The sequence below is a fragment of the Leptosomus discolor genome, chromosome 10 (genome assembly GCF_034619465.1).
Source record: "Leptosomus discolor isolate bLepDis1 chromosome 10, bLepDis1.hap2, whole genome shotgun sequence".
Taxonomy (NCBI): Eukaryota; Metazoa; Chordata; class Aves; order Leptosomiformes; family Leptosomidae; genus Leptosomus; species Leptosomus discolor.
Genome location: NC_141400.1, coordinates 15,559,254 through 15,584,667, shown reverse-complemented (window position 1 = coordinate 15,584,667; position 25,414 = coordinate 15,559,254). Strand labels below are relative to the sequence as shown.

The 25,414-nt window shown below is 44.9% G+C and overlaps 1 protein-coding gene across 4 annotated transcripts; it reads right to left on the bottom strand.

Moving 5' to 3' along the window:
* Nucleotides 1–796: 796 nt before the first annotated feature.
* TBC1D9B (TBC1 domain family member 9B) lies at nt 797–24,598 on the bottom strand. 4 transcript variants are annotated; one of them, XM_086471041.1, is made up of 22 exons: nt 24,481–24,598; nt 21,802–21,912; nt 17,870–17,988; nt 16,627–16,855; nt 15,720–15,978; nt 14,861–15,068; nt 14,517–14,729; nt 14,193–14,396; nt 13,444–13,594; nt 12,829–13,043; nt 11,974–12,091; nt 10,980–11,265; nt 10,182–10,311; nt 8,901–8,999; nt 7,992–8,060; nt 6,975–7,215; nt 6,542–6,607; nt 6,316–6,387; nt 5,846–5,896; nt 4,718–4,765; nt 4,154–4,260; nt 797–3,224 (listed from the first exon to the last, which is right to left on the bottom strand). In XM_086471041.1, exons 1-22 carry the CDS (start codon nt 24,596–24,598, stop codon nt 2,532–2,534), a joined length of 3,807 nt encoding a protein of 1,268 aa, XP_086327167.1. In that variant the 3' UTR covers nt 797–2,531. The 4 variants fall into 4 exon arrangements, with proteins under 4 accessions (XP_086327167.1, XP_086327168.1, XP_086327170.1 ...); XM_086471042.1 differs by having other exon boundaries at nt 14,193–14,354; XM_086471044.1 differs by lacking the exon at nt 5,846–5,896 and adding an exon at nt 5,643–5,657 and having other exon boundaries at nt 4,718–4,756; nt 14,193–14,354.
* Between the last annotated feature and the right edge of the window lie 816 nt (nt 24,599–25,414).

The window sequence follows — 25,414 nt, the reverse complement described above, 5'->3', positions numbered from 1 at the left end:
GTCTCCGCTCTGGCCCCGAGTCCGCCGAGCCCCCGCCCCGCCCCTCCTGCCCCTGGGGGGTCTGGGGGGGGGCGTGTACGTGCGGGGGTGACGGCGACGGCTCCCGGGAGGGAACCCGCCTGTTCGCACCTACATGGGCCGGCGTCAGGCCGTGTTCACGGAAAGGGTAATACAGAGAGCAGTCATTTAAAAACGGGGAAATGGAGAAAAGGCGAGAAAGAAAAAAAAAAAAAAAGAGAAAAAAAGGGAGGGAAAGAAAGAAAAAGGGGGTGGAAAAAAAGAAAAAGGGGAGGGAAGAAGGAAAAGGGGGGGGAAGAAGGAAAAGGGGGGGGAAGAAGGAAAAGGGGGGGGAAGAAGGAAAAGGGGGGGGAAGAAGGAAAAGGGGGGGGAAGAAGGAAAAGGGGGGGGAAGAAGGAAAAGGGGGGGGAAGAAGGAAAAGGGGGGGGAAGAAGGAAAAGGGGGGGGAAGAAGGAAAAGGGGGGGAAGAAGGAAAAGGGGGGGGAAGAAGGAAAAGGGGGGGGAAGAAGGAAAAGGGGGGGGAAGAAAGGAAAGGGGGGGAAGAAAGGAAAGGGGGGGAAGAAAAAGGGAGAGAAAAAGGCAATGAAAAGAAAAAGAGAGGAGGAAAAAAGGAAAAATAAGAAAAAACAGAGAAGAAAAAGATTAACAAAGAAAAAAAATAGGAAAAAAAGGGAAAAAAAAGTCAGGCTCCAGCCACACCAAGGCTGCACTCTCAGATAACCGCGTGGACAAGAAGCAGCACCACCCAGGAGCTCAGAGGAACACAGCACAGCCCATTGGGTTCTGGTCCGTTTATTGAGTACATGACAGATAAGACAGACAGACAGTGTAAAATCACATGTATTATTTGTACTTTTAAAAAAATTACAATAAATTACTGAATAATTAGTAAAAGCTGTTTTACTAATGGCTGCTCTCCAGTGATACAGCACAGAGGAGGCAGAGCAGTAAGAAACCTGTACCAGCTGTGGATACACACAGAGAACGTCACAAGGAGGAGTTAACACCAAGTAGCGCACCGAGTAGTGTTAATGGGAACATCCCACCCCACGGGCCCTTCCCATCCTTCGCTCCCCACTCGCCAGCCAAAAGCGGCTGCGGCCCCTGCCTGCAGCGGGGCTCTGCTCTGGCCCAGCAGCAGCAGCTCTCGCTCTGGCACTGAGATGAACTGGTCTGCAGGAACAACATGAGCACAGGCCCTGCTACCAGAAGGGTAACTCTTAGTTTCTTCTGGCCTTGACTGGTTTAAAAGAGCAGTCGCTCACTCTCCCAGGTATTTTGTCTCTAACTGGAAAGATACCTCATCTATCGAGGTTTCCCGTAACGGGCTGATGTCAGAGGGCCACAGCGCTTTGAATTCTCTCTCTTTAGGTACAAGAGCCCTCTGACATGTAGTAGCTTCTAAGAGCAGGTCCGTTGCTGGACTCTTTGTACAGGAGATGTTCAGAAAGGACACGCTGAGCAGCTGCAGGTGGCACAACGCTCCTGCGCATCTTCCTGCCCCAAGCATTCGTGAGGGCTGACTGATCAGAGTATTCTCAGGGGTCCTCCTAAAAACTGGACCCATCACTAGCTAGTAAAAATGGAGAATCAGCAAGAAACAATGGATGTTTTCTGTACCGACAGGGAAAGTCTCGCAGACCAGTGTGCCCCTGCCCTGCAATGCCGAGGCTGATTCACCGACTTCTAATTCAGGAACTTACTCCCTCATTATAATCGTCACGAGCCCATTGATTGACTTAGTATTACTTCTGCGCTGAAGCCTAGGAGCTTCTGGCTTCCCAGACAAACTAAAAACAATGGCTTCCGAAGAATGAGAAAAGCAAATGGTAGAAAACCAGGTTTGTCTGAAAACTCCTGAATGCTGAGGGAGAAAGAAAGGGATCGTACGCTATGAAAATGCCAAATCACATCTGGAAGAAACCTGCAGATCTGAGAAACGCCTGTGCTTAGACCTGGGGGTGCTGGGAGCCGCGGGGCACATCTGCGTTGTAGCTGCTGAGTCACACAGCAGCACTGAGGAACTTACAAGCCTATTTATAGGTCAGGGTCCTAAAGCACTGGACTACACTGCATTAGCTCTCGGACTGGCAGCCAGAGGTGGACGTGGTTTCAAGCCAGGCTGCATCTGCTGTGCAAGTTACCCAGGAACCTTACAGCAAACAAGGGCAGGCAAGGAGCAGTTACTCGCTGAAATAAAACTTCATTAAAATAAAAGACAGCAAAAGGCAGACATGCATATTTTATGGTGGTAATTCTGTATGTCAGGGGCTATCGGGTTCTAACGGCTCTTGAGAATGTAAATCTAATTCTGTCAGCCAGAGTAGCCAAAGCACCTACACAAAACAGTCACTGTCAGAAGCCCCTTACTGATTGTAATCTATTGTAGTTGTGTAGTTACTGGTCTCTGATTAAAGAATAAAACCCCCAAACACAAAATACCAAACCGTCCTGCCATCTGCCACATTATCTCCCTGTTTTATCTCGCAAAGACAATTCCTGCTTTCTTGAGTTCACCCTGACACGGAGGAAAGTTCATAGTCACTGGATGAGCTGAACTGCCTCTCCACCTTCTTCTGATCTTTGATCTTTTGCAGAATGTCGACCTTTTTCTCAAAGTAGTTTACAAGGGCCGTTTCTGTCAGCATGGAAGCTAAGATCTGCTCAAAGGAGATAGACCAGTCAGTATCAATGGTACTACCATACCTGGCAGCTGAGCTACCGCCTTCACAACCAACCAAGACCGTGTCATCTGCAATGTCTTCACACTGCAGGGAGCCCGTGCTGACCATGGAGTAGGAAGACATGGACATATCATCTTTGGTTTCATCATCTGATAGCAGCTGTAAAGGAGAGCCTTGTCCTTCCCCTGGCCCATCTCCTAGAGTCTGGTTCTCCTGCTGTGTTTTTTCAGGCTGAGCATCTCCACAGGTTTTATCTTCATGGTCAGCTTGGGGTTGCTGCTCCACTGCTGAATTCTGGCTCTGTTCAGATGTTGGTGACTCCTCTTCGCTCACAGGATCTTGGGTGTTGTTTGCTTTGCAGTCCTCAGACTTCCTCATGGGCCTGTTGGAGAATTTTTTTCCAACCTCCCCAATTCGCAGAAGGAGACTAGCTACAGTGGCAATGGCATGGTACAGCTCTTGCTCCACTGGGTCCTCACTGAACATGTTGTAAAGGGTCTTGCACAACTCTATGAATTGTTCCTTTAAAAGATGAAGAAGAAAAAAATAAAATCCTATTTCAGGCTGAAAAAAGTTGTCAGTGGCAGATCATAGACCCTCAAGTTGAAAAGGACCCATACGGATCATCAAGTCCAACCCCCTGTGCCTCACAGGACTACCTAAACCAAAACCTTTGACTAAGAGCATCATCCAGATGCTCCTTGAGATGAAGCAACAGGCACCATCTTGACTGACTCTTTGTTTCTCTTCCTCCCCACCAAGTAAATGGCAACTTACTGTACTAATTCAGAACAGTCTGACACAGGCAAAACCTTCTCTCTCTGCTGTAGCGGCTAAATTGAGACCCAGCTAGCAATTTAATAGTGGTGGGGTTTTTTGCTGACAGATGGACAGAGTACTGACATATTCACATCTGAGAAAACCTAAAGTTTTACTTCTGTCCTGCTACTCTTTTGTGGTCAGCTTCTAAGCATTTCCAAACTGTTATAAGTAGCACCCATAAAGGAAATTAGAGACGGAAAAGATCACACCAGTCATCAGACTCTCTTTCCTGTAACCACATTGTTTGCTTTCCACCAAGCAGCTGCAGCTCGAGGCAACGCAAAACCAAAAAAGCCGAACAAGTTAGTATCTGACTGACAGCATATTTGAAAGATACTGCTCTCTCTGGAGGGAAAACATAGATTGCTGTTCTTACAGAAAAAATTAGTCTGGGAGGCAGAGAGAAACAAGTACATTTGACTGGTGGAAACAAAGCCGTTTGTCCATGTCCACTGAGGAATTCAACACAAACACGTGGAATTAGAGGCTTCTAAAGCTCACCAGACCAGAACAGCAGTGCAATCTACAGGCAAGGACTGAGTATGCTCACAAAATGGCTGCACATACTGCTGAATTCCCCACTAAGCCGTCAGTCATCAAAACGGAAACCTTCAACATTCACTTCTTACCTGGCTCATTTTGGGGAGATCTTTAATGGTTTCCTTCTTGGATTCTTTTTCCTTGGCCCACATTCTTAGGTAGTATCTGTAGTCCTGTGGACTGGTACCTTTCTCCTCTGCAAGGCAAAAACAAGGCACTACTGCCAGGCGGTTAATGGTTTCAGACTTAAAGACTAAACGTTGTGGCAGGAAAAATCATGCTGGAAGCAGATTTTATTGACAGTTCAGGAAAGCATCTACCAGGAAGGCTGCACTGTCTTCTGCTGGTTTATCTGATCCAGCTCAGTAGAGCAAAAACGTTAACGCTGCTGCATCGGTGTTGTTTGACTTCTCATAAATGAACTCTATGAGTTGACAACTTACCAGACACGATTTACAGATGTTAAGATCTTGGTATGTAAAACAGTCAGAGCAGTAAGGCATAAGAGAGATTTATTTCCCAGCTCACATCCCACTTCATCTCCGTCCATGAGGGACACTTTGAAAGGTCTCCTTGATACAGCACCGGTCAATGAACAGTTCGTAATATGAGAGACACAAGACTAGGATGTGGTCTATTTATGAGGAAATTACCTTTTTCTGGACCGTTCTCCTGTCTCCTTCCTTTATCTTCTTGGGTTTCTAAAAAATTATGGAATGATAAAAGAATGATTAATAGCTGATTTTCAGCAATACAACACATGAAGAACAGAAGACAACTCATACACAAATTAAAATCATTTAAGAATATATTGGATAGAAGTTAGATCTCACACTCCTACATCATGTTTGGAGGAGTGAAGAGAATGGGATGGAAGCAAGAGGCTGATGGGATGAACTGGATGAAAAGCCACACTGAAAAAGTGGGTTGAAGAGCTGAGGTAGAAGGCAGAATTCTTAAAAGAAAGGGTGAAACACAGATATGAAAGACAGCTGAGCAATGTGATGGCTTAAAGACAAAGAAGTTTAGTTAAACAAAGCAAGATAATCAATGGAAAAACCCCCGAACCACTCTTGAGCACATACGTGACTAATATCTACACTCACCATGATTCACCGACTGAACCGACACTTTGGGAGTAACTTGCAGGGTCTGACTTCACGAACTTCACTTCTGGTTCCCTATATTGTCACTAGGCTATATAGGAAGTCTTGGCTCAACTCAGACTGATCAGTTAGCCACCTAGCACCAATCAGCACAACTACCCCCCAGATTTTTTTTTTTTTGAGCTTTATTACATTTTGGTAAACATTTAGCACAACTGACATACTTTGGCTTCCTATTTGACAATCCCTAAAATTACATTTAGTAGACTAATTTACTGTATTTCTTAACAGTTTTACAATTCAACGGCACTCATTCTTACTCCTTTAAATTAGAAGACACTGGAGTAGGCACAGGTATCACCTACCCAGGCCAGCAAGCCTAGGACCCCCCCGCCCTCTACTCTGAGCATATCTTCCACCCACCAGTTTCTAGGGTAAGACAAATTCCACTGAAAGAAGCCAGACAGAAAACCTATTTTGACCAAGGCTGAAACTCAATAGGTAGAATGTACTGAAAGGTATCTAATTACTTATAGCACTTTATTCATAGCGAGAGTGTCATGAGAGAGGAGCAGCAGCAATAACTTCAGAGTATTTGAAATAGCACACTGGTGCTGGCAGATGACATCAGCATTAGAGCCATGCTCAACGCATGCACGTAACCCATGGACTAACCTTGAGACTCACAGTGCAGGCAGAAATCCAGCTCTGAGACAAAAGGAGATACTTGAGCAGCAGAAAAATGGGTTGAGGGGACAATATCCCAGATAAAACAGAAGAAAAGGCCAGACATAGACAGACACAGAGAAGGAAACAAAAACAGGAAGAGAGACAATGAGACTTGTGTGAAAAACCTACATCATGGTGGGAGACAGGGGCTGGTAAAGCACACTGCTCCTCCTCAGCAGTCTATGACTGTGCTTCAGAGCATGCTGTGTCCTACATGAAACAGGCACTCAGGAGTTTAAGCTCCAAACTTTTCTCCCATCATGCAGCAAAGACAGCGAACTCGAACACACTGGCAATCCTATCATACTGCCACCACGAGGAGCCCATGCCTTGCACAAAATCACTATTCATAGCACGTGGATTTATGCTGCAACTCCTGCCTAAACTGAGGGGTAAAGGCAGGAGCGTTGCATTACCTTCTGCTGTAACATCCTCTGTGAAATAACTTGTGGCCTCCAAAGCAGACTCTGTCTCCTCTGGATTCAGAGCTGTATTTACAGAGAAGGAAACGTTAACGTCTCTAAGCTAACTGAGCAGCAGTACCACCCGCTTCATCAGCAAAATTCACGAGGGATCCCTTTTCGATTGCATGTCAGAACAGACCATGCTCAATAGCAGCAGTACACAGAAGCAACCACTCACCAGGAGGCAGGTGCAGTTTGTAGAGTACTTTGAGTTTTTCAGTGAGGTCACCATGGTACATCCCACCTGCAAAGAAAAAAGAAAGGTTAAGGAAAATATCACTTTGGGTAAAGAATCACCCTCTGCTGACACGCTCAAAACAGAGACTGAGTTCACATGCAATGAGGAAATACCAACTGCACAAAGGCCTTTGCAGAAGCAGTGAAGAAATCCACCACAAAGCTGCATTTTGTTGGTTTCCCACCTATCATCTCCCAAAATGGGAGACTGCCTAGCACCAAAAAGGCACCTTTTGTTCTGCCCGAGGCTTCCTGTAAGGCAGTTCCCTCCCCTCATGATAGTGCAACCACCACTATCTCCTTTTAGTTCTCTGCTTGGAAAAGGTCAGAAACATTTTTTGCAATATTCCACTCTCTCCAAAACCACCACTTACTCATCCCTGTCACAAACTCCTTGAAGTTAATGAGAGAATCCCTGTTCTCATCCAGAAGCCGGAACAAACGCCCTGCGAGCACAGGCGTGTGTGTGCCACAGGACCAGGGGGTCAAACTGATGAACAGCTCTTTGAACTGCTCCATGTCTATGCGATACTGCTCCAGGTAGGGTAAACTCTGATCTCGGCGGGCAGCTGCAGCACGATTATTTCCCCAGTAACAGCTCATCAGATACTTTGCCTTTGGAGAGAAAGGATTAACAGGTCAGATCGTACTACATGACAACAATCCACAGGAGGGGAGACTTTGCTATAGCTCAAGAATAGCAGCTAGTAAGCTAAGAGGAGACATCTCAGGACATACTGTTTGTCTCACTTCACTACAAAATGATATGAAATAAAGGGACAGGGATTTCATAAAAAGCACAAAGAGCAATTGTAAATGAAAAATACAAAAAACATGATTTCACGTTTGAAGGTAATGATACTCAGGCTTTACTGCAAAGGGAACATGCAGGTTTCCGAACTAAGCCTCTCTTTCTGAGCCTACAGCACAGAGCAACTGAGTTTGCAGTGACTCTGGTAAATGCAGTTGGATAATATCACTCTTAAAAATACATGCATTGACTAATAGAGAAGGAGCACTCAAGTAATTTTGTCACAATTACAGAGCAAGTCAATGGCAAATTTGAGAATAAAAATTGAGGCAGAGTCAATCCTAGCTCCCCATTCTAAGTGCTATGTGACATTCCCTTCCATTGACTCCACGATCTCTTTCTGAGTAAGTATCACTCAAATAGTGTGAATGTGTTTTGGCCATCTTGAGGGGGGGGAGGAATAATAACCGTTTGACAGTAACAGGGCCAGTTTTACTGGCACCATGTGTACCAGAATGCCACACCTGTTTCTGACAGGTTGGATTAAGAATCCAAGCAAAGTCACTGCCTCCCTTTCAATTTATTTTGCTATTTGTTCTCTCTGTGTCAGAACACCATCTTCCTCACTCCAGCTTCTTACCTTGAACACTACATACAGCTCTTCTAGTTCTTCAATAGAGAAACCAATGTCACCAGACACAGCTCGGACCTATAGTTAGGGAGTAAATGGAGTGAACAATTTATTTCAAAGCTAGAAAAACTAGATACAACTCACTGAAAAAATCTGTGTAACATACAAGAGGAGAAAACCAGTGCAAGAAGATATGACACAGGATGGGAGAGAAAACGTAACCATTCTAATACTTCCCATTGCTATGGATTACAGGTCAGGAGGACAGTTTCTGGTCAAGCAGAAACTGCTGACATTTTGAGCAGCTAGAAAAAACTACTGTGCTCATTTCCTGTTTGTGCAGACCTGCCTGTGCAGACTGCATTGCCCCTCTCTCTTGGTTTTATCTTCAGATGTTTGACTCAGATGCACTGAAAAACAACAGTGAAAGAAACATGTCGATGAGGCTCTCCACCCAGGACATGGGAGATAATTGCCATAGACATGGATACTCCTCCATGGCCACGAACCCTTCTGTACAATTCCCTGATGCATTAGCATACTCTCTAAATGGCAGGAAAATAATTATCTGCTAGCTGCCTTTTCTCATAGATTCCAGGCAAGCAGTCAAACAGACAGCACTAGGCCGTGGAGACCATTACAAGGCCTGCAAGCGGTTTATATCTCCCTCCATGTCACATATCTCGTTCAATCATGGCCTAGCATTTCAATCCACTTCATTAGATTAACTAGAACCAAGTGAAAAAGAAAACTGAAAATCCATTATTCCAGCCAGTAAATCCATTTTTCACATAAATTACAATTCTTTAAGTCACTTAAAACTGGGTCGGCTACAGCACTAACTTTCTAGATGCTCACAGCAAAACACACTCCATTAATATGCCATTTGGTAGCTCACGCAATCTGGGAGTCACATACCACACTCTTCTTGGCTGTATCCTCCAGAGACTGGATCACTTTCAGCCTTTGTTTAAAACGCATTTGTTCAATGTCATCTGCCTTCAGATTGCTGAATTTCTACAAGAAAGGAAGCAGACCAGGTCAAAACCTTCTCCTAAAGAACGAACAACCCTTGTTGAATTACATGTTCTTTAACAACTGTACTGTCCCCTCAGAGATGATCTAAAACCCTCAGAAACCTTTCACCAGCAACAAGAAGATCAGAAAAGACTTGAGCTCTATTCCCTATTCACCCCGTCCTGCAAAAGAAGTCATTCAGAATTCATGAGAAATCCAACATCACAGGTTTCTAAAGAACTGCTGAAAAAGCATCTGTCAGGATTGACAGAAATACAGATCCTGTACTGTGGCAGAGGTAAGAAAATAGACCGGTAGTCGTTCCTTCTAGCCCTGTTTTTTTCTAGGACCCGTATGAGATTCAGCTAGAAGCACCTACGTTAAGAGGCTTTCCTACTGACTAGGTCAGAGGGGTAGGATGGATTGGGTGACATTCTTTTTATAAAAGAAACCAAGAAGAAACAGAGATGGCAGATTTGAAAAAACAAACCAAATACCCAGCAAAATGACAGCTGCCTGGCTGTAAGCAGGTGGAAGGGAATAGGACGAAAAACAGGAGATAAAAAAAGGGAAATGAACCCGCATTTACTACAGTGAGGCAGAGGAGAACTATCAAACACCCTTCTCTTGCCTGTATCCTTTCCATCATTCAGAGACAAATTTCTTAGGAGTTTGTTCTCAATATGAATGAGGTACACCTCCTCCAGTGCAGAGGTATTTCAACAGCACTGGCACCATTCTCGGGTCACTTTCTTACTACTAGAATGTGGATCACAGAACAGGATTCCTGTGCACATGAACTGGGATGCTTCCATCTTTCTGCAGTATACCTCACAATTTTTACCCTGAATTTCCCTCCCCAGCTCCCTAACACTGACAATCCTCAAATACAAGTAAGAATGGAGAATTTTTTTGGCAAAGCAGGAAGAAATCTCTGGTCTGTAATTTTTACTTATTTGCAGTTTTCATTTTAGTCTCTGCTGGTGTTGGGGAGACTTTGTAATCTGCAATAGCCAACAGTGTTAAGCTCTACTCGTACTAAACGGACTGACTAATGGCTTGAGCCTGCACTCCTTACGCACCTCAAGCTTTGAACACTGTTCAAATTCTGGCTGCCCAAAGTATAAAACTGGATCTTAGTAGCGAAAAATCTCTTGGGCAAAAACTAAGCCAGAAGCTTACCTCATAGGATGTTTTGATGAGTTCAAAGATGTCGATTTCAAGCGGTGGGTCATCTCCACTCGTCAATAAGGCGTGCAAGTGGGGAATCGGGGGAGAGATGCTCTGTCTGTTAACTACGTTGTCCAAGTATCTGTGGGGAAAAAACAGAACAGACGCAAGGCTCCAGGATTAGTATCCAGGGAAGCAAGTAATATCCTAAACACACCATTCTGTACTTCTTTGTATCATTAACCTAAAGGTGCAGGAAAATTTAATTTTTCCCAGCTAACCTGCAATGCTACATCAATGCATCTGAAGTAAAAGTTGATTTTCATCCTATTTTTGGGCTATCTACTCTTTTTAAAGTGGGCTCCTAGTTGTAAGCTGAAGATCTCGCTGCACACAGAAGAGATTCACATTTCAGACAAGAAAATCCTACATTTACTAGACCTGGGAGATACCTGCTTGCTAAAGTTTTATGTTTCTAGAAGGCAATTCCTACCAGGATCTGTTCTTAACAGTAGATCGGAGGTCTTCTGTGAATTTCAGATAAACAACCCTTCCAGGTTCAAATTCAGACACGCACAGGAATGCATTATGCTGCAAAGCAAACCATTCCAGAAATGTGGGATTCCTCCATACTTGAGCCAAAAATTAATTTCAGCTGTTGTAGAAAGCAATAGCAAACCTCTCTGGAGCTCAGATTTCATTCCTAGAGTGTTATCTCTGACCTGCTGTGCAGTGGAATGAGGTAGAAAGGGGTGATGACTAAAAGTGTACTGCTACTATTCAGTTATAAAAAAGAACAATGAATGGTACCTGCCCAGAATAGTCATGGCTTCACCTTCATCACAGCATTGTAACAACTTCTCCATGTTGGCATCGAGTATGGCCAACGACACCTGCAAGATAAACTTGATTCCCTCATAGAAAAAGCAGTCTACAATGACCACAGCGCTCTCAAAGGGCATGACACTGAGAAAGAGAGTGAGAAACCAGGAAAGGGATATGGTGGAAATCACTCCTAGGTCCTGCATCTTTTCTGACAGCTGTGGAAGATACTCTCGTGTAAGTTCTTCAAAGATGCCTTGGTCCACCAATGCACCTGGGAACCCAAACAAAAACAATGGTAGAACTAAAAATGGTGGTACCATGGTACTAAACACGAGCTAACCAATTATTAGACAAAAATAGTTTGAGTTCACTTTAATTTCATATAAACTTCTTACCACCATAACTAAAATTAACACACTTATTTAGATTTGTTCCCTGTTCTCAATAAAAACAACACATTTAGATAGAGATTCCTACATTGCAGAGCATGCATAAACAGAATCTCTCATTCATCTATGCATTTTCCCTGAAAGAAAGGGTTACTGATATAATGGTATTTACATCAAACTACACTATTTTATACAGACCAACTTTAAAAGCCCATGAAGCGGTGCTTTCACTAACCTTTCCTGGGAGCCTATTCCAAAGATTTAATACACCATGCAGATGAGTAAAAAAACAACCAAATAATTTTCTTCTAGATAAGCCTCCTTACTGCTAAAGGTCCCTCCTGCTACCAATTTTTAGTGATTTCATCTTCCTTGTTACTACAAGGTAGTACTACTGCCTTGGTGGCCTGTAGTGTCTCTTCCTACGTCTCCAGCACACACCTGCAACTTTAAAGGGAACAGGGTTGTGCTTCATCATCTTTAAAATGCATCACATTTAATTCATTCTGAACAACACATCATTTGTGAGAGACGCTGGTGCAACTGCAGCTGAAAATCCAGGCTCCATCATGAATTTGACAAAGACTCACCCACTACTCTTGTGTTGTAGTAATCTGGCAGCATCCGCTCACATAAAGCCACTAGGAGCCAGAAAGCCTCTTCCTCATTGCAGTACAGCAACAGCACTGAGGTAACAATGTTCATGGCCTACGAGCCGGCAGAGTCAAATACCCAGACAGAGGAGAAAAACATGAAGATGTTCATGAAAACTAAGACCAGCTAAACTCAAAAAGCATGAATACAGCAAAACTGTCACTAGAAGTCACATCTATTTCCAGCTTTTACTGGTATCTGAGTCAATAGGTGACCTTGAGACAATTTACCTTCCTGTTTCAGTTCCTGTTTGTGAGGCAGCAAATAATACAACTACTTTTTGTCAAGCACGTTCATTAATCAATGTGACTAAGCATAATTTTCAAAGTTTTCATAAAAAACTTCATAACAATTTGGTCATAACAGAACAACATAATGATAACCTCTAATACCAGAGCAATACACATAATGAATGTGAATTTCCACGGAGCTGTTTCACAAACCAGCAATTGGCTTCGTTTTCAATATATTCCCCATGTGCATCATCACTTATTTAATTGCTGCTTTTAATGAAGCCAGAAGATGTTTTTGCTAAACTAGGGAAAGCTGTAGCAGGAAAACTAGTAAAAGACTCTGCCATTAGACCTAACAGATATGTGCAAAGTCTATTTAAATGCTGTATCCAAAGGACAGTTAAGAGATCTTGCAACATAACTACTTCTTTCCTACCTTCACACCACCACACGGACAGCATGAAGGCAAGGCATGAAACTGAACAAAAAACTGCAGAAAAAGTCCAAGTCAGTCATGGTCACTGTGTAGGACTAACAAGTCTAAGACTTCTTTCTTACCTGACAGTACCCAATTGTTGGATTTCTGAATGCATAAGCTGTTAAGACTCTCCGGAGGGCAGCAATTCCCAGCTCATTCTGGAAGGCAGGATGCTCTGGCATAGAACGGTGCAGATCCCTCTCAATTTCCTCGGTAGCAAGATTGTACTTTCCCATTGACTTTTCCACAAGATCTGCATAGTAACCAGGATGAGTCACCATCTCATTCCAAGCCCCTGTAACAACAAACAAATACGGCTTCACCTCTTGAGCTTTGGAAGGCTATTTTATGTCCACAGTTTCAGAGATGAGGCAGCCAGGAAGCACTACATGAACTCACCAACTACAAATAAATACGAAAGTATAGTAACAAACCCACTGTTAAATCATCCTGTTAGTGTCTTGGTCCCAACACCGAAATGCAAAGGAGGCCAAAGAGCCACTACGCTCATAAAGAAAGTCATCTCGGGAATGTGACTGCTGCATTTTTGGCAAAAACACCAAGAAGTATCATTCAGGTAGAGTTAACTTGTAATTAACTTCTTCTGAAATGAGATAAGATTTATACCTTTTCCTTTGAGATGTGCAGAAAGCTTATCCCTGCTAGCTGTCAGAGTATCCAGCACGACATCCTACCTGAGAAAAGGAGCCACAGCTCTCCACGAAGATTCTCTGGGATTCCTTTTTGCACCAGCTCCCTAGTCTTGGCAGTGCGATACATACACATCCCTCGCCCATATTCAAAGAAATGAATGTTCCAAGACTCTTCCTTCATCTTCTCCTTTGCCTTCACAGGAACAAATATGGCCATTTTAGGAGGTTAATGCATTTTTATGTTTGTAAGACAGGTGATTTCTGGGCATACTCAGGCCTACACTTCACAAGAGAAATGCATCGTGACATTTAAAGTCTTTCTTCTTCCTTCTGGCTAAAAGGGTGCATGCTAATCTACACTGTTCTGAATCAGTTCTGACCTTGCTTATAGTCAATTCTTTCCAAAGCTAACATGGGCTGTGCAATGGCATTACACCTTGCAAATCTCTACATAAATGCAAGCAGAACCATGGCCTAAGACAATTAACCAGCAAACAGAGAAACCAGTTCTCTGCTTTTTTGATCCAAAGAAAAGTAGTTCTTCACAGACATGAATTTACATCCCACAGTAACACTAATTTCTCAGCCTCTAGTCAGGTATCTCAGTACTGATAAAGTAAGCTGATGGACAGGTTACACCTATGCAGCACTATCCTTGTGACAGACACAGCAGTGATACTGCAGGACTGACCAGAGATAAAATGCATTTTCAGTCTTAGAGCAGGACAGGAAATCTGCAACCTACTCCAAACTGTTTAGAGTTAATTGTTTTAAATTAAAATATTATTTACCCCTTTAGGTCCCAAGAGCTCCTCGGAATTTCTTCTGAAGAGTTTGAGTAGTCCCTGCGAGGCTGTTGGCACTTCCCCAGCACAGTAGTTGACAGGCCGATTGCTGAGAGCAGACGTGGGGCTTACTGCAAGTGGGCTGCTGGAAGGCAACTCTGGAACCTCCTGAACAACAGAACATAAAGTATCTGAGCTCTGGCAGCCTCCCTCCTCTGCTAGTTGTCTAACAAAGAGACAGCATTTGCTGGTCAGGAGCAGTGCTACACACTGTAAGGAGCATTACTCTGAAAAGCTGACAAACGCTCCGCCCAGCTATTTCCTTAGTACCTCGCAACCAGGATCAGCCAAATTCCACTTCCATTCCCTGTCGCTGCTGCATGGTTTCTTGGATGGTGTTCTCTGCAAGAAGTCAGAGATTCTCTGGACCAAGAAATCTCGGTCTTTCAGATTGGCAAAGAAGAAAGTCATTTTACTTTTAGTGCTGATGGACAGAGGGCTGGGCAAGACACTGGAACTATCTGCTTTCTCAACTATTGTCACCTAGAAGACAAAGACAAGGGCCATTTGGGTCTGGCAGATTCTCCATTATCTGTAAAGCACCACACAGAAGACAGAAGCACACAAAGACAAGAAAGGCCTGTAGTCTTAATATACAGCTGAGAAATCCCCACCTCTCTGAGAGGAATGATGAGATGACAGGCCTCCTCGGCCTTGCTGGCAAAACAGATGTAATTGTTGGAAACAAACATCTGGCCAGGAATATGCATCTTGTTGAATGGTGTCCACAAGGTACAATCTGTATGTCCATCCAGGCATTCATCCTTGGGCAACCGGAAAGTGGCACGGTAGCACTCATTTTTGGCTCGAGCATCCAGGTCTCTGGGGAAAAGTAAGGGGTAGTCCCCAGAGGTTTTTTCTCACTTGAAAAACCCACCCAAACACTAATGTTAAGCGTTCATTCCAATCACAACCTTCAGACTGTGCTGTGTATTCTTAGTATTCATTTCTCTAACTGAGATGCCACCCCTTATCTGACTCCTCTTTCAGCCTTCAGACACACTTCACTGACAAGCTATGTCCTGCAATACAAGATAAAATGAACAAGTGCATCTGCGAAACTTAAACGTTACATCAGAGAACAGTCCCCAGTGGGAGCAGTTATGACAACACAAATGTATATTACTTTTGATAAATCTTCAACTTCAGACAAAGGGGCTGATGTAATTTTCCTCTTTCGCCTTTTTTTTTTTTTAAAAAACAAAACAAAACAGGACTTCCAACAGTTTCTAGTTGAAAATTCCTCCTGACAGCGCCTAGTCATGCATGAGAAAGACATGAGGGCGTACGTGAATTCAGTACCAATTTGGGATGGAAAAAAAAAGAATAGGCAGAGGGCTAATGACTGAAATAAGTGATGCAGCCCCTAGAGTGAGAAAACCCCAGTGGCACCTGGGAGCTACACAGTAATGCAGATGTATTATTACACTCCCCTGTTATCTGCCTTCTCTTCTCACTGCTGGAAACATATACCTTTTTAATGCAGAGATGTTCTTAAGAGGCTTCCTGGGCTTCGGGAGGGATTTGTCCTGTAGGAAGCTTTCATTATCCAACAGCTGCCGCATCGCAATGTTAGCCAACTGCTCCATCAGCTTGAATGTCTCGTTGATGTTGAGAAACATGGAAAAATAAAGTTCACTGTCCCTTGTGCTTACTTTAATGCACTCGGGGAACAGCAGTGTTGCATTTTTTTCTAGCTGGGTTACATCCACCCACTGGATCACCAGTGTAACTGGGGGAAGAAAAAAAAATATCAAAAACCCTACTATTACAATTTGAGGCCAAACAACAAACAATCAGAAATGAAGCTCAAGCAGCCAGTAAGCTCTGAGTGTGGCAGCACTTTTCCTCTCTTACACACGGACAATTCTTTTCTTCATACTTTTACTGAGTTCTCCAAAAATACTTGGAAATAATCTTTGGGATTAACTAGACTAGAAATAATGCAGTTTCCAAAGGGACTATCTCCCATCCAGTAAATGCTTTCAACTACAGTTACTCAAGTTTCCATTCTTTCTTTCCAGCAAATTAGCTTTCAACTCAGGAGTTCAAGCTGTGTAAGTCCTGGGTCCTGGCAGTGGTTCCACATAAAACTCACCAAGGTAAAAATATTGCTTGGTTCTCTAATCCAGTTGAAATAAAACTTCAGGTGTACTTGCACAACTTGAGAAATGTTTTGAAAAATGACTCAGGCATTCAGTCTAAACATCACTAAAGTGCCTATGAGAGCAAGGACTGATCTCTGAGTTGAGCTATTGCTCAAAGGATTCCTAAAAGGAAAAAGACCTGTCAGTTTAAAAAGAAGTTCACACAAAAAATCAGCTGCATCAAAAAGATCACGGGAAACGGCAAAAAACCAACTAGCAGGCTTACAACTCACCCTCTTTGCCCAGCAGGAAGGAGTAGAAACAGAGGTGATTGACGGTGAGGTACAGCCAACCCTGCCGGGGTACGCGCCCCTTCCAATAGCTGCAGGAATAGTAATTGACCAGCTTCTCCACCTCGGGCATCCCAAACTGCTTCCGCATCTTCAGTTCCGCCTCTTTGAATTTACCTGGATCTTCTTCGCTCTGGGGCTGCTCATTCTTGTTCTCTTCAGCAATAATTCCCTGAAAGGACACAGAAGGGGAGAGAGAAGAAATGGACGGGAATGTGCCTGCTGACAGACATAATAGGCAGCAAAAGGCCGCATCAGCAATCCAGAAGACAGAAAGAAGAAACACAACACAGCAGTTGTCACTTCTTCTGTCACATTAGAGAAATAGTAAAGACATGTAGAAAGAGCAGTCAGATAGTCTGGGAGTCTATGATCTGGGATCTACTCCTGAGCGTGTGCAGCAAGCATTGATGTTTAACGTTTGACTGGGTTCCTCACGGCTGGCCTGGGAACACGCTGAACACCCTGCAGGAGAGCCGAAGTCTATTTTCACTTGCAAACATGCTTCTTCAACAGGAAGAAGATCATCTGCCAGGAAGGCCAGAACTCAGCAGTCTGTCAGATCTTGACTTGCCAGAAGGAAAAACAAATGACCACAATCTCTGTCACACACAGAGAAAACAGAAAGAATCTGACAGGAGTACTGAAAAAGACTCAAATTGCTGCTGTTCGACAAAAAACTAAGTTTCTACTCTGGAGAATTTGTGGGCTGGGAATCTGTGATAACTGCACAACAACCAGCAACACCTGTCTGACTCAGAAATCCATGGAAGCTGGGGTGCGCTTCCTTTACAACCCAGATGCCTGTTAGACCATCGTGGCAGGGCAAGTACATTGCTTGCAAACTAGAATTCTCCCTCCCATATTTGTTGCCAGATGAACCCTTGTAAAACATCCTCTCTCCAACAAAGGTGTAATTGGCAAGGACTTTAAAGATTAGTTTTTAATTAGCAGGAGCATCCTAAACAGGCTGTTCCTTGAGATCATAACCTTTTCCCCCTGAATACATCGGTCTAGTGTTAGGACTGTAACGGGACGCTGATAATACTGTATGCACTCCATGACAATTCCATCTGTAGGTATGTCTGAAGAGGGAGCAGAGAGGTTTTCCAATGGAGAAATTCTTAAAACACCTCCCTGGTCTTCCTCAGGATCCGGAAGTCCTTCAGGGAAACACGTCACTTACATGTATCTTGCCCTTGACAAAGGTGGTGATATCTTCTTCATTATCGAAGATGGATAGAGTCTGCAGTAAGTTATTCTCCAGCCATTCCCAATGTTTCGTGATCTCTTTACGAGATGATCCTGATTGAAGGCATGAAAGATGGTGGGAAGAGCAAGAAAACAGAAATTAGAACACGGTCTTTTTTCCTCCAAGTTCACAGCAGGAAACTAATAATTACCAAACAGTGACCAGGAAAAAGGAAACACACCAACTGTATACATGTCAAAGGTACTTTATGTACACCAACATTATGTTTCTAATGAAAAGTCTCCACTGCCACCAAGGATAATCAGCACACTACCAACAGATCATTCTATTTGCCGCTGCTCACCAAACACAGCTTTTTTCCCAGACAAAAAGCGTTCTTATGTTCCAGACAAGAAGCACTCTTTTAATTCCTGGTATTTGAGAACAAAAATAATGAACTTTCAGAAGAACCTTGAAATTTCAGAACAACTGAACTTTTCACATGTACACAGAGGTTTCCATTTTCCATGGGCAATGGCCAGCAGAGAGCACACAGTTCCAAAACAAAAAGCAACCAAAATTTTCGTGTCAGAAAGTTTTCCTCTCTATTGATAGCTATCACTATAGTCTCTTGTAGACAGAAAAAAATGCAGAAAAAATAAAAAAATTAATTCTTTTTTTTTTAACAAGGTAAGAAACCCAGTTAAATGCAGACAAAAAGAAATCTGTTTAAATGAAACTCGGAGACATTTGTAAGTTTCTCTTTGCCAAATCCCAGTAAGTTTATCTTCTGAAGTTCCGTACAAAAGCAGTGAGATATCTAAAAAGGTTAACAGCAGGCCTCCAGCTACTCAGTTTCTCTGTGAGCGCATCAGACCCCTCTGTGTGGTTAACGATGGAAAAGAAGAAAGTGGCAGACGACACGAGCCGTTCGCTAAAGCTACTGCTCTACCTGACTTCCTTTTTTAAGAGGCACCTTCAGCAATGAAACAGTCTTCAGGTATTTGTAGTTGGGCACCTAACCACAAACCCCAACGCCAGCTAATCTGTGGTTTCATAAGCAAAAATAACTCCAGGACCTGAAACAAAAAACTACAAGTAAGCCGTCTTGTCTCAAAGGACTGCAGGGCTATGAATTTGAGTTTGTGTGTACAGCCCAACGCATTAGACCACAAATATTTTTTCTTTTGCCTCTGTGTATAAGTTTCCTTGACAGCTACCCTAGCCATCTGACAACGGTTTTAAAGCATAAGTGATTTTGAGTAATATAAAATGGCTTATTTTAAGGACATAGAGTTATCAATTATAGGATGCTTTGGCTGTGGAAAAAATCCCACAGGTCCAGCAACAATGTCAGGGGAATAAAATCTGCATTCTGTTTTGTTTCATGAGCTGCATCTCTCACCAAGTGACAGCAGACAAATCACTGAAGTAAGCCAGGCCTCAACAACTGATGTCTTTCTAAGAACAACATCAGAATGACATAAATGAAGGAGCAAAATTCTGCAATGCCTACGAAGAGAGCTGTAACAACAAAGTGCTGAAAGGCCATACCTCCATGAATGACCAGAATGCTGCCCACTACTATTTACACATGATAAATCATGAATAAAAATAAGCATTTTTCAACCACAGCGCCATACACATTCTATTGCTTTACGTGAATGCCAGTACTCTTTACTTTGACAGTAAAATGAGAACCAGATATGATTAAAAAACCACTTTGGATGAAGACAATATATTTACTCCAGCAAAGTAATTTATCAAATTCCATTTAGTTGTTATATAGCCCAGCTCATTTTACCATGCTGCACTACTTAAAAGTAATGAAGACATAGAGGGTATCAACTAAAACACTCCTGAAATTGTACAAAAATAACACACTCATTGAGTGTCGAGATACTATAAAATTTCAGATTTGCACTGTATGTGACCACTAAATATTCTGCTTTTTTCTATGCAGTTTCTGGCCTGCCATTTTGTTTTCCATCTGTCTTCCTCTCTGCCTCCACCTTCCTCAAAAGAGAAACCAAGTTTCTATGAAATACAGCAACTTCTAAACCTCTCTTCTGCAGAATTTAAGTAGCTCTGCAAGGCAGAATATTGTATTGGCTGCCTGGGGAGAAGACGGGAACAGGGAAAACAAAACAGCAGCCTCTGTGGGCTTAGCAATGATTACTTCATGCTCAGATTTTACATCTCAACCACGAAGTGAGAAATGAAGATTCTCGTTATAAACAAAGTTGGTCTAACAAATATATCTGAAGATATTTTCTCTTTAGCAACCACTAGGACCTAAAGCCTGAATCAAAGTTCACCACCAGATACTAGAAGGTTGTACCATGACATTCTAATACAGCAGTTACATTTCTCAAGTAAAAGAGGCCAAGGATTCTTGGTGTTTTAAAACAATTATTATTGTAATATATTTTATAGATATAGTATACCTATACAGCTATTACAGGCCAGAAACAGCAGAAAAAAATAAATTGTATCAAGACAGCAAAGAGATTCCCCAAAGAGTGTTTGGCACCTTGAATGACCTTACATGTTCCTATCTTGTACTGTGTTCCTGGTAATCACAGAATCACAGAACGGCAGGGGCTGGAAGGGACCTCTGGAGATCATCTCGTCCAACCCCCCTGATAAAGCAGGGTCACCTACAGCAGGTCACACAGGACTGCGCCCAGGGGGGTTTGAGTATCTCCAGAGAAGGAGACTCCACAACCTCCCTGGGCAGCCTGTGCCAGTGCTCTGACACCCTTAATGTAAAGCAGTTTTCCCTCATGCTGAAGCAGAACTTCCTGTGCTCCAGTTTGTGCCCGTTGCGCCTTGTCCTGTCACTGGGCATCACTGCAAAGTGCCTGGCTCCACCCTCTTGACACCCACCCTTTAGATATTTATAAGCGTTGATAAGGTCCCCTCTCAGTCTCCTCTTTTCCAGGCTAAAGAGCCCCAGCTCTCTCAGCCTTCCTTTCCTTTTGCTCCAGCCCCCTCATCACCTTCATAGCCCTCTGCTGGACTCTCTCCAGTAGTACCCTGTCCCTCTTGAACTGAGGGGGGGGCCAGAACTGGACACAGTACTCCAGATGTGGCCTCACCAGGGCAGAGCAGAGGGGGACAATAACCTCCCCCAACCTGCTGGCCACCCTCTTCTCAACGCACCCCAGGATACCATTGGCCCTCCTGGCCACAAGGGCACATGGCTGGCTCATGGTCCACTTGTTGTCTACCACAACTCCCAGGTCCTTCTCCGCAGAGCTGCTCTCCAGCAGGTCACACCCAGCCTGTACCGGTGTACAGGGTTATTCGTCCCCAGGTGCAGGACCCTCCACTTGGCCTTGTTGAACGTCATCAGGTTCCTCTCTGCCTGGCTCTCCAGCCTGTCCAGGTCTCGCTGAACGGCAGCACAGCCTTCTGGGGTGTCAGCCCCTCCTCCCCGTTTAGTATCGTCAGCAAACTGGCTGAGGGTGCACTCTGTCCCCTCATCTAGGTCATTGATGAACATGTTGGATAAGACCAGACCCAGTACTGACCCATGGGGAACACCGCTAGTTACAGGCCTCCAACTAGACTCAGCAGCAGGTTTTGGCCCAACACTCACCATCCCACAGCAAGCTTAGCACCATGGTTTTATTCTCTGAACAATCTCACTATGACCTTGCAAACAGATACGCCTTGGAAGAAAAAAAATTCACGGCATCTGCAGAAACAGAAGCTTTCACAGAGCCTTAAGTTCCTAAATTACAGTTTAAACACTGAGAAGTTTTGTCATTTCTGGCATCTTCCACTACCGCACCAGAAACTCTACAAAGTTTCCTGAGCAGTCACAGAATACCCCTATGCAGGCTAACTGATCATCTGAACCAAAAAGGCAGTAGAACAACCCAAATCCAGCCCCCGACAAGAGTGACAGCAAGACATACCGCACGCCACTGCCCAATACACTTGAGAGTCCTGAGTCTGGTGCAGAATACGGTATGGGGCAACTCTGGCACTGGAATCTAAAACCACGTCTAATGTTCCCACAAGAAGACCTAGGAGGCAAAGACAGAGAAATTAGAACAATTTAATACCAAAACAAAGAATTGGGTTATGTGGTTATGTGAAAATACAGGACGAACACTACAGAAAGATATCAATGTTCATATTAAGTACACTGTGATGGAAGAGTAATGGCACTTGGTGGAGAAAACGAAGACATACACCCAGTCACTGCAGCCAAATTACCTATAAACCAACAACAGCCAATCCCACTGGTAATGGATGAAGTTCAGATGGCTATTCAGTGTCTACTAAACCTCATTATAGTCCTCCGCCTTCCTAGGAGAGTTTTCTAATAAAAGTGAACTGTATTTTCCTCTGTGGGGTTTCCGTTGCTAATAATGATTTTTAAGCCTACTAATCTAAAACACAGAAGAGATTTCAATGCAGTATCTTTCAGCATCACCTATGCAAACAGCAGGTAAGATAACTCATCCAAAATGGAACCAAGTAGCTCTAAAAAAACTGGTACTCACAGGTTTCAGTGATGTTTCTACAAGTACTTTGATTAAACAAAGAAAGAAGGCAGAGAATCAAAATTTGGCAATACAGAAGTTAAAATATTTATATGTGATGTTAAATAAAACAGGCACTTCCAGAATAGATGCCAACAGCCACCAGACTTTGTAAAGCAAATGCATTTATTTCAATTAAGTCTATTTACTAGATAAATCAAATATCTATGATGATACTTTGCTTTGTTATTCTAGATAATGTACTATAAGCACCTTTAATGCAAATTAATTTTGCAACATCCTCATGATTAAAAGTTTTCCAACGTTAGAACTTGGAGAAGGAGCATGGTTGCTCCTCTGGATCGCTATTTGGGAGGCCCAGGCTCAACCCCTGCCCTCCTCCCTACGGTCTGGGTAAGTCTGAGCAAACTGCACTCATCCATAGCTCACTCATTACTATGAATCATCCTACTTCCTCTCCTTTATCTCTCTTGCCTATTCAAAATCAAGTAATAGACTAGGAATACACCACTGATCATACTTTAAGACAAACGCCATCCACGGCAAGCTCATCTGGCAGCCCTTAAAACACACAAGTATGTGCCCAGCACAGCAAGATCTCAGTTTTGACTCCAGGTTTCTTGTGTACAGTTTCAGGCAGAATAGGGATTAAAAAGTCATGCTGAATACTTCCTGTAACGATACCAAATGTGTCAAATATTGACACATGGATGGGTAACAGACATGTTTAAGAACTTGAGTACAACAGCAATTTAAACATCTTTCCAGTTGGGCTGATTATTCGAACTAAAATGTCAGCTTGCAGTTGTACAGCTTCTTAAGGAGGAGACGTGGCTTTTAACATGTAGGAGCTCTGAAGAAGACTCTCTCACTGAGCTAAACTAGCTCAAGAAGTAAACTGGCTCAAAGCTTCCACCATGTAAGAACAGATCAGTTTCAATGTTTCCAGTGTGTCACTTCTTGTAAAAAAATGGGAAATTCCAGAATACAATTGCATGCCTACATGCAAAATTACACAAGTAACATATGTTACACAAAACAGAGTAATTAAAAACAATTTTGAACACTGTGAAAAGATAAAATATGCTGAGGGTGTTTATCAGCTGCATCACCACTGTGGTTAGTATATTTGGTTAACAGGGCTAACACATGAAAGTGGCTGTGCATACTTCACAAACGTGAAAAGCACATTTTTGTTACTCACATAACTGTGTGAGCATTTTGCAAATAAATGGGGTGTTTTAAAAGTGAGAGGATTTTGTCGTTGTTGTTAACGTTGTGCCTTGGGCACAGTTCTGTTATTTTAACAGTTGCTGTCACCAAACACGGCTATCGGCTGTATGCACACAGGGGCAGTTTTCATTGGGCTGCACTCACACAACTTCACCCCCAGCCCAAGCGCAGCACAATTTTCAGAGAGATTTAATTAAAAAGTCTCACTTTCGTCCTCTAAATCTCGAAAAACCACACCAAAAAAACCCCAACACCACCACCAACCAACCAACCCCCACCAAAGGCAACACCTCCGTAACTCAAGGCAACACGAACATGACAAAGAAGCCATTTTTGGCACGGGAGCGGCTCATCCCAGCCACCCGTTAGTTATCTTTCCTCCCCGTGCAGCAGCGCCGCTGGGGAAGGCCTAACCCCCAGACCCCCCCCCTCCGCCAGTGGCAGGCACCGCACGGACCCAGCCGGGAGGCAGCAGGGACGGTCCCCAGCTCCCACCGAGCGCGGGGCCAGCGGCCGGGGCTCTGCGGGGGTTACAGAGGGCGAGGAGAAGCGAGGGGAAAGGCGGAACGGGCTCACCCCAGCCGCCGGGGCCTGCATTCTCCCCCCCCCCCGCCCCCAGCTCCAGTCCCGCCGTACCGAGCCGGGCAGCTCCCGCCCCACCGGCACCGACGACGCGCGGCTGGGGCGACCCCTCAGCCGCCCCCCCCCCCCCTCGCCCGGGCTGGGCCCTACGGGGACACATCAGCGGGGCAGGAGACCCCCGGCCACCCACCCCCGCTGCTGCCCGCGCAGCGCCGGCCCCGAGGCGGCCGCGCCGGGCCGGAGCCTCCCCTCCGCCCCGCCGCGCCTCACCCGTGAGGCCGCCCCCTTTGCCATGTCCCCGCCGGCGCTGGAGCAAGAAGAAGGGGTTGGCCCGCTCCGTGACCCACAGCGCGCCGGCCAGCAGCACCTCTTCGGGCCCCAGCCACATCGCGGCGGGGCGGCCGGGGCTCGGAGCGGCTCGGCGGGGGCTGGGCTCGGCCCGGCCGGAGCGGGGAGGCGGCGCAGGGGGGAGCGGCCGGGCCGCGCCGCGCCGCGCCGCGCCGACGGGTCACGGGGCCGCGCCGGCGCCCGGCGGCCACGGCGCCCTCTAGCGGCCCGGCCCCCTCACGGCAGCGGGGCGGTGCCAGGCTGCCGCTGTGGCGCGGGAGCGAGGGCTGCGGCTCCGCAGCGGTGAGGTCGCTGGTTCGAGGCCCGCTCCGCGGAGCGCCACCTCCCGGTACTGTCCTCGGTGGGCAGTTGGGGTTCACCTCCACGGACCGCAGAGCGGGTCCCCTCCTCTGCGTCTCGGTGGGACCCCGCGCTGAAACGACCTTTGTCACAGGGTGGCTGAAATTTGACAAGAGTGATGGGCTTGTATAGCAAAACATCAGACGAACGAAAAGTCTTCCTGTGCAGCCCCACGGGGTCCATTGAAGCTGCCATTAACTAAGACAGAGTGTTTAAATGCTCCCTCCCAGTGTACGGGCAGTAATTTGTCGGCAGGGAGCTCCCAGCACAGCTTTGCAGGGGGCTACATCCTCCCCCAAACTGCTGCCCCTGCCGCTGCCCTCAACTGCGGCCCCCCCAGGGACACCTCCAGCATTCCTGCCCGGCGATGCTTTCACCTCCCCTTTGGAGAGATGAGAATGAATTTACCCTTTTTGCTGCAATCGCATGCACGTCTGGCATCCTGGCCTGGGCGAGCCAGCCTGCGCCCCACCAGGACGGGGGTCCCGGCATCCCCCTCCTGGCAGCCGGCTTCATT